The following is a 9,554-nucleotide window of genomic DNA, read 5'->3' as shown; positions in this document are numbered from 1 at the left end:
AGCATCAAATTCGCATTAGTGTACGCAGGATTTACCACGATGTCAGACATTACCTTACTGCGGCCGCAGCCTTGAACAAGTGACCAACTACTGCGAAGCCTTTCGCGTCAACTAATTGATAAACACCATACAGTCGGTCGCCATTTTTCATATAGTGTAAGCAGGTATTGCTCAAAGAATGTATCCTGTGTCAGTTGTGTCAGTGCGCCGCAGGACTGCGATTTTCTTGCAGCAAAATATAGGCGGTTTGTTTCGGTTAACTATTTGGATTCACAAGACATTGGAATTGCTCGTGTGTCGTCAAATCACACGCGCCACTCGCAAGAGCGAGAGACGACACCGGAACGTTTAGATACGAGACCTATTTTCCTCTGAGGAACTCTGTAGACACGCCCTCACTTATAGTGCCCCCTACTTAGAGTCGTTACGCAGAAGAGGAAATGGAGTGTCCGGTGAAGACGGGTCGACTGCTGAAGCTTCAGTGAACACTGTTACTCAAACTTTCCCGACAAAACACACACGCACACGCACGCACGCATGGCAGCACCGAAACCCACACACCCGCCCACACGCACACGCGTATGCGCATACGCACTCATGAGCACGCACGCACGCGCATACAACACTACAACGCACACGCGCACACGCAAACACACACACACACACACACACACACACACACGCACACCCACACACACACAAACACGCACGCACAAAGACACATGAACACAGCACCGTGTCTTTTAAGCTACAAGATCAGACCCAAGAAGCACAGTTACACTGGAATCCGTAAAAATACTCAAGGACACATGATTTTAATGGCATCTGGAGCGGTCCTCATAGGGTAATCGTATTGCAATGCTCCTCGTCATCGCTTTTGGTGAATTTCCCCGTCAGAAAATCTCGCACTTTCTTCACCATGAGCAGTCTGGTGTAGGACCCATGCGTAGACAAGTCGGGACAGCGTACGGCGTAGTCCGAGTACTCCATCCCGTAGACAGCGACTCCGTACTCAAGGGCCAAGTTCTGCGATTTTCCTTCGCACAGCTGTAAAATGCAGCAGAATTCAATCAGGCTTTTCTTAGACGGCGCGTTAACAGCTGAATGCATTCTCTGAGGCACCTGAGTTCAACCACGCACACAGCCAGCTGATTGTGTGAGCGAAACTACCGGAATATACTTCTACAAGAGTCCATTAGGAGCCATCGAGGTTTAAGTTATCTTTACTAACTTAAAACACAGTAGTTCTGTCGGCACCCATAGAGATTATTCACCAACAATCTAAGCCACGATAGCAGTGCCAGATGCCATTTATTGAAACGGCAGTTTGAGAACGAGTTATTTTAGTGCGTCTGACTCGTTTGGCCCGTTGACACACAGGGAATTTCGCGGGATATTCGCGAAAGTTAGTTTATTCACACTGCCATGTATTTTGCAGAGCGACTACGTAAAATCCCCGAAGCTGTTGTTTAGGCGCGAGAAGTTCAAAAAATTGGTGACGTTACATGGTAGTCGAGCGGTCAATTTGCGCTTCATGTCCGCAGAAGGACCGAGATCAATTGTGCGTACGACCAGGTGCATCAGCCTTTTTCCGCAAGCCGTACCGGGACTCCTTTCGCGATCTGATTTCATACTCTCTCTTGTGAAGCTGGGGCAGGGGTAGAAAATTCTGTTATCCAAATTATATTACATGTGTTTGGAATTGCTTTGGCAAATAAATGAAACAAACTAATGCCCTTTGCCCATCTGGTAGACGTCGCTTAAGTTCACATCAGCCAACTATGGGCGGAAACAGGACACCAGATAGCTTTAGAGGACAGGAGAACCAGTTTTGGCTTAAGTACCCTTTCGGGGGTCGGTGCGGACAAGCTATAGTACACGTACTACCTATTTCCTTGGCCACAGTGTGTACATACAAAATAGACCAGCCCAGTTTAAGAGCTGCCTTAGCAAGCGCGCCGCGCATGTTACGAGAACAGACTAACGCATGGGGTAATTCTTTTTGCCAAAACCTATCGTGAGCCAACCTAAGCCTTCTAGACCTCCCAAAAAATTCAAAGAATAGGACTAACCTTTGACTGTGACAAAATTGTTTTATTTCAGTCAGAAAAAAGTGTTCTTTATTGCTTTTAGGCAAATACGTTTCAGCTTCGCTTTGGACATGGCCTTGTACATTGAATGTTTTGCGGCCTGCGCACTATTCGCGTGGCCTCCCGAACTTCGACAGAGATTGTACCTATTTGTCGCACCAGGCCGGCTTTCCGTCATCTCATGTCTTCTGCACAAAACCGGGCACTATGACGGACCCCTGGTTTTTCAGCAACGGATACGGCTTTACCATTATCATCATAATAATATTCATCATAATTACCATCATCAGCCTGTCTACGCTCACATGAGGGCAAAGGACTCCACCGTAAGGCTGTAATTATCCCGGTCCCGTACTAACTGCCACCAATTTATTCCCGCAAATTTCTTGATCTCATCTGCCCCCATAACATTTTGCAGCTCCTTGCCCCGCTTGCCTTCTAGGGAGGTCCACTCTGTTGCCCTTAATGACCAACGGTTACCTTGCCTTGGCATTACATGCCCTGCCCACACTCCTCCCGCCCTGCCTACGCAGGGATAGCACCTTGCGAAGAGGCAAATCAAGCGACGCTTCATTTGTATTTCCTCCCGGCTTTTCCCACGCTGCGGCTGTTGCTGCTATTCTGTGACTGAAAACGCACTGTGAGCCCCGCGCATCCTCTTCGCCACTATTCCGGAGGAGAGAAGGGCACCCAATACCGGCCACCTAGCGCTGTTGCTTTCACAACAAACCACATATGACACTCGTCTCTGAGAATTAAGACTGATTAAAAGAAGATAGCCTCATGATCATTATCATCATCATCACTACTGGCCGCCGCAACGGAGCTTGTCCCTCTCCGTTGCTGCTCGCTTGGAGCTGGCGCTCTAACAGCCTCCTAGGCTAGTATGCACACGAAGCCCGCAAACAAGCGCCAGCGAAAATAGCTCGAAAGTGGTCCCCAGCTTCCTGGACAGGCAGGCTCAAAACAACCGTCACCCAGAACAGGGGCGTCATCGCTACGGAGCGAACTGTGGTGTAGACTACGGATGTATGCTACGTCTGCTACCTCAAAGACGGGAGTACAGGCAACGTCATGTGGCGGCAGTGAAATTTAGCGACCGTCGCGAGCACTACGGCCTGCAATGGTAACTGGAACAAGACTGCCATCGAAACTTTCCCCTCGATGACATTTTCAACAGCGTTTGGCATTTGAAAGTACCATCATTTTAAATGGTGCTTTTTGATGTCAATGCTCCAGTTCAGAACACTGATGGTAACACAATACAAGGATGGTTGAGAGCTTCGCTTTACTTCAAATTCTAGTCACGCGTGTGTTTAGACAAATTTATAGCGAAGCTATGTAGGGCAAATTTCTGGGAATTTTTGCGTCCACGGATAGAGGGGCACCGACAAAGAATTGTGAAACTTGCGACAAAGCCAACTTTCTGCAGGATGCTCTCTGGCTCTGAATCTGTCTTGGAAATTATCGTACAGAAATTGACCGCTAGAGTAACTGTATTACCACATCGAGTTTTGTTGTCTTAATTAGCTCTGAGGGAAGGTGAAAACGTTGCAAACTTATTCTCAGCTGGCAGACAAGAATACATGACCATGGAAGGAGGGAGTAGGGTCACAGAAAGTGGCTGTAACTCTTGCCAAATCCAACCTATCACGAAATAAATTAGATGACAATTAGCAGCAAAGAAGACTCTCAAACCCAGATTTCTATTTGCTTTTATGAATTTGTTAACAGTGAAATTGTAACTATTCTCGAATTACCGCCTGCTAAAAATAGTACGTGGCCATGCAAAGGGAAAGCATGGTCACAGAAAATCGTAAATATTGTTGGCACAAAACTATGCCGAAACAAACTATATGGAAATCGGCCGCTATCATGACCCTAAGACTACGCCAATTTTTGTTTAGTTAATTAACTTTGTAGTTCACCGCGAAGTTGTAAATATAGTAGAATTCACGCCTGCTGTCAGCACCTTAGCTTCTACGGGATGAAAAGGGACCGACCCATGCTGGTACGAGACCATGAAACTCTAGCCTTTCCAAGTTTTATTCAACAAGTTAACTAGTAGGTATGCGTAATCACAAATTACAACAACGTTCTTTGTTTCTCATCGGACTGCGTCCAGCTGCGCTGGTGTTCCAGCGCAACAGAGTCGAAAGGGCGCTGAGTTTTTTCCGATGACACGTACCTTTGTGCGCAAAGTTAATTCGTTGTCGAAAGTTACAACCCATCGGGTAGCATCGTCGTAAGAAAAAATTGCCTTGTTGGTGGGGTCTTCTGTCACATTAGACCGGAAGGCCGTATTGGTACAGAGCTGCACAAGAAAACGCATGCAGAGTCAGTGTCATTGTGTCCGTGCAAAAAACTGGTCTGATTTAAAGCCATAAGAGGTACGGACTCATCAAGAACGTCGCCGAACATGAACATTAGCCTGTCTGCAATTGATCAGCTACATTCAGTTCACATAGCAGAAACGTTCACGGCTCCGTATGCTACAAACTGGAAAAGACGCGACATAGATAATCTGGTCTGGGACGTGTTTTCAGAAACATCAAAAATTTCTTGAACACGTTGGGGGTTAATTTTGTGAATTGTGTGCTCCTTCCATTTTGGACACCTCCGCCTCGGCTTAAGTTATATTCTGCTTTTGTTACGTCGTACCGTTTTAATGTCAGCAGACCTTCTCTACGCGAACACCTTACAAGCCAGTGGTGCGAGGTATGGGACACAAGCCGAGGAAGCAATCACACGGGCGTTACGCGGGCCACCAGATGACCTTTTCGACTTAAATGGACGTGCGGTGCTTGTATTATTTACATGCGAAACATTTTCTGACGGACCCTGACAGTTCTCAAAGAAACTTTTAAAATATTCTGTGGGCCTTGACGCAGTTCATCCGTCTTGTAGTGCCACGCTTTGGCAAGGGGAATAAAGAAAAAATGATGCAGATAATAGCTTTATGTAAGACGATCGCTCTACAAGCAAACAAGCTGTATCAAGCTTTGTCTGCTTTGGCTGCGCTGTTTGTGATCAGTAGGGCAGAAAGTAAATCTCCATAAAGGTTTACTCTGATAATCAATTCACAAGGCCTTTAAGAATTCAGGCCCCACATCCCGTTCGACAAACCCTGAAGGTTACATGTATGGGATGTTGCTTTGCCTATGTAACGAAGTGGTCGTTCAGTAAGGAACGAGACGATTCGTTGTGCAGCGATGGGTTTGAAACTACTATACATCCTTTCTGCATGATTATGGAATCAGACAAAAAATGACGGTAATATTGCATGGGTTGTGCGAAAAGACTATCATTGTCGCTCAATTCGGACTGCATGCTGTACTCCTACACGATACATCTAGTTAAATTAAATTATTTGAAATCCGCTGAATGGGTATACATATTTTGCGCATCCCCGAAATGTGCGACGTTGAATTGCTACACCTGCCATAAATCCAAACAATTTAAACGTAATGCTCTAATGAGAGAAATAGAAAGGTCTAACTTAACATCGACAACGGAGAAACTGGTGTAAAAGATCATCCTTGCATTCAGTGCTCTACAGACAATAGGACCAAATGCGAAACTAGATTTGGGGCGCAATTTTAAAGCTATTTTTTAAAGACAAAGGTATCTTTACATGGGCTTAAACTACCTTGCATGTTCCTGGTGAACCAAGTAGATTAAAATCATTGCCGAGGAAGAATAGCGGATTCCATATTTCTTGAAATCACAACAAGTTCTTTGTCACGCAATTATTGTTCGTAGCAACTTATAGTTTCTCGTTGCTTCTTCTCGCAACAGAAAAACGTGGAGGCATTGGTGGCAGAAGTGTACTTATTTAAAACCCAATTACGTTGTTTTTTATATATAAATATTTTTCCCGCGCAAATAATGGGTTCGATATCCCAAGACGTAGCTAAGAAGGCAGTCTACTGATATGAAATGAATGCAGTTACACTGACGCCGCCTGAGCGAAATATTTCAAAGCTGTGCTTATGCAGGCCGAAGAAATGCACGACACGCTCAATATCAGCGAGATGTCCCTCGAACGCACTCCCCCTTACCACTTCGTATGGGACGAGGTAATCATCTGAGTGGTAGGTGCACTCCGTCCCGATACGGAGGTCCCCGTTTTCTACCGCTCGATACTTGCGGCCGAACATTGCCACCGACACGACGAGAGCGCATGCATCGGTTTTGTTGAGTTCTTCAAGCATCTCAAGCGCTTTCAGCTGCAATAAATGACAACAGAACCCATGTTACAGACAGGAGACCAATGGCTAAAAAGCACTGGCGTCAAGACTCACTCTGCATTCACCTAAATGGGTAGCCACATTCACGTGTTTGGTGAGATACACCCGGACACTCTGCTCGCCATGATATCAATGCGGTTTGTCTTGTCCGTGGGTGCAGAATGTTCTCTCTCAGGGAGAGCCATTGTGTTTAACGTGTGTTCTTGGACAGCTAGAACACAGTACACTGCGTGGATGTCGTGTAGCGCCCTTTTAAAAATTTGTGCCTTTGTCGGACAATGGAATCGGATATGTTGCTATAGTTGCAGATGTTTCGTCATATACCCTGCTCTTCGTCATAAACCCGCATTCTATGCGGAGGAGCCGTATGAATGCACTGAACTCAGATGCAAATGCACAGCCGTTAACTGGCAGTTTGTAGAAATCATCTCAACCGCGAGAAGTGTTCGTTAGGAGAGGTGATGACGAACGCATATTGTCGTTAATAAATGGCCTGGTCGTAATGAAAGTATTTGCCCGCTCAAGGTAAAGTAGTCCCCCCATTTCTTTTCTTGCTTTGTATTTTTTGGCTTACTTGGGTGGTGTTGTTGCACATGCGTTGTCATGTTCAATTTCGCTATTAAAGGGGAAAAGGTGCTGATGTATCGGGGAGGTAATGGCCTTGCCTTATACTTTGTGGACCAGGGTTCATTTCCCATTCAAAGTAAAATGCACCCATTTTTATAACCAATTGATTTACATTATAGAACTGCATTTACAAGCGCGGTTTAATACAAATTGTGACATTTTTGACGGACTTCTTTACTCTGTGTCCATCGGAGGGCATTCTTATAGCGAGACAAAGTTGCTTTTCCGCCCAAGAAGGCACTCAAAGCATTCGCCTTATAAAGTTTACTCATCCAGCATAATTGAGTATTCGATCAGGTGAAATAATGCAGTAATATCTGAAATCGCCAGTTATGGCTGCCTGCAATGGCAGCCTTGGCGTCCTGTGCATGCGACAAACCTGACTGGGCTCGTATAGCATCGCTCCATTCATAATTGTCGGCGGGTAGACGAAGCACTTGCCGCCGTACTCCAGTTCATCAAAGCCGATGTGCCCATGTGCGACGATGAACGACGGTGTGTACACAGCCCTGAATGCAAGACAGAAAAGTGTGTTGCGTATGGTGTTATGCGTTGCAAAGTTACCGTAGGGCAAGAAGCATGATGTTGTACTTCATCAAGGTTCTCTGATGAATCGAGAAGAGAGCTGTTTAGTACAGTTTCTTAAACAAATAAAAGTGGCACACACTCGACTCGGACAGAAGCAGGAAAAAAACCGCCCTCTGGTTTGTATATTTCCTTCTGGTGTGCGTGACGAGTGTGCACTACTTTAAGGTGTTCAAGACTCTCTGAAGGGAATCGGCCACAACCGATGTGGCAAACCCTCAGAGCACGTGAACGTACCTCAGATCCTTTTTGTAAGCCTTCGTAGCATCTAGTGCAATTTTTTAGGTCACTGTTTAGTGGTCATGAGCATCTCAACATCAGAACCCGCGTGGCACTCACGTGAGGGCGTCTAAAACGCTGAGACGGTTTCCTGCCACGACATAAAACCCCAATCCTGTGTATGCGACTTCCGTGGCTTTGGTACGGAGCCCTTGAAGGGTGTTGTTTAAAACCTGCAAGGGAACATGCCAAAGATAACAGCAGGCGCAGTGCTGGAGCACGCGCATGTCAAGGAGCATGCATTCGTCGAAAAGTTCAAAAGCCACGTGGCTTCCTAGTTGATTGATTTGATTGATTCTGGGGTTTAACGCGCCGACGCAACGCAGGCGATGAGGCGCGCCGTAGTGGAGGGCTCCGGATTAATTTTGACCACCTGGGGATCTTTATCGTGCGCCGAAATCTCGTACACACGGGCGTTTTTGCTTTTCGCCTCCATCAGAAAAGCGGCCGCCGCGGCCGGGAATCGAACCCGCGACCTCGTGCTCAGGTGGCTTCCTAGTGAAGGCAGGCGTAAGTTGAGGTGTTGTTCAGTAACCAGCCAACATTGAATTTAAACACATATAGAAATTTGCAATGCAAAAAGGCTAAAACGCAATCATTGTTTATTTGGCGAGATTTAGCATCAATTATATGCCCGCAAATTTTTTAAATTAATGGCTTTTGGTGGGGTATGGGAACTATAAATTAAGGCGTTCGGATTCATTTTTTTTTTATTCTTAGCGCAAGTTCACACTGATATTTACACCACTGAGCACTCGCTATATTCAACAGCCTCATTAGCAATATTAGGCAATTTAAAATCAGCGCCTTTAGACGCTGCTTAATTTGAAGGCCTCCGAGAGACCTTACGACTGCCTCCTGTGCTTATTGGCATCACCGGTGTAAATATACTAACCAAAAGTAAACAGCGTGAGCGAAGCTTCGAGCGGTCGGTGAAAACTATTGAAAACACCGTAAGCATGTTTACCCCGCGTAAGAATCATGATGATTCGCAGCGTGAAGTAAATGGCTGTTTTAGAACTCATTTATTTCGGCAGAAGCATAACTGCCTATATGTTTTCCATATGTGCCTTTCCCTGCACAGCGATGATGTGACCAAGACATTTTCAATGATTGCCACTTTCGAAGTCGATTAGCTATCAACCATAAAAGAAGCAGCATTGCAAAGGACGTTCGCTATTATGGGACCTTGCGCAGCATCCTATCAGACTGCACAGTATACCAGCGCCTTCGCACGAGTGTGCGTGCGCACGCCTATTTTAATGCGCATCCGACAACTTACAAGCTCCTTCGATGAAGCAATTAATCAGGCAGCTTTTAGATATGGCATTGATTTGTTCTCATTCTCATGTATCTAGCTCCTGTTGTGCGGTATTTGTAAAGTTCCTGCAGCTCTAAAATACAGTTGCGGAGCGTTTTTCTTGCGTATTGCCTTACGACGACTAAAGCAAGTGTAAACATACTCTAAGCGTGGCGAGTGCATCTCGAAACTCCTCGGCGTCGAATCTGGTGAAGTCGATGTTGAGAAACCCGTAGTGACGTATCCCCCGTTTCCAGAGCTCGGCAATGTTCCGTCGCCCATCATGGGACTCTACGTCCTGCGCCACTTTCACCTGCGCCCTGCAAGATTTGAACGAGATAGCACTGAGCGTCTGTTCCGACACGTCGTTCACCAATATAAACCTATATACTGCAAGAGGCCATGAATGGCTTAGATGTTTTC

At 45.9% G+C, this 9,554-nt stretch overlaps 1 protein-coding gene across 1 annotated transcript in view; it reads right to left on the bottom strand.

The window, feature by feature from the left end:
* Positions 1-837: 837 nt before the first annotated feature.
* Positions 838-9,554, bottom strand: part of LOC144160027 (uncharacterized) — a 59,464-nt gene continuing 50,747 nt past the window's right edge. The window contains exons 11-16 of the mRNA XM_077691648.1: positions 9,295-9,451; positions 7,892-8,004; positions 7,347-7,476; positions 6,152-6,319; positions 4,279-4,404; positions 838-1,047 (exon numbers count right to left, since the gene is read on the bottom strand). Of these exons, the coding sequence (XP_077547774.1) occupies positions 838-1,047; positions 4,279-4,404; positions 6,152-6,319; positions 7,347-7,476; positions 7,892-8,004; positions 9,295-9,451 (904 nt within the window). The remainder of the gene's footprint in view (positions 1,048-4,278; positions 4,405-6,151; positions 6,320-7,346; positions 7,477-7,891; positions 8,005-9,294; positions 9,452-9,554) is intronic.

This window comes from Haemaphysalis longicornis, unplaced genomic scaffold (assembly GCF_048455015.1).
Source record: "Haemaphysalis longicornis isolate Haplotype H1 unplaced genomic scaffold, Haemaphysalis longicornis Haplotype H1 scaffold_10, whole genome shotgun sequence".
Classification (NCBI taxonomy): domain Eukaryota; kingdom Metazoa; phylum Arthropoda; class Arachnida; order Ixodida; family Ixodidae; genus Haemaphysalis; species Haemaphysalis longicornis.
The sequence above is the reverse complement of the archived record's forward strand: the minus strand, read 5'-3'. Positions and strand labels throughout refer to the sequence as shown.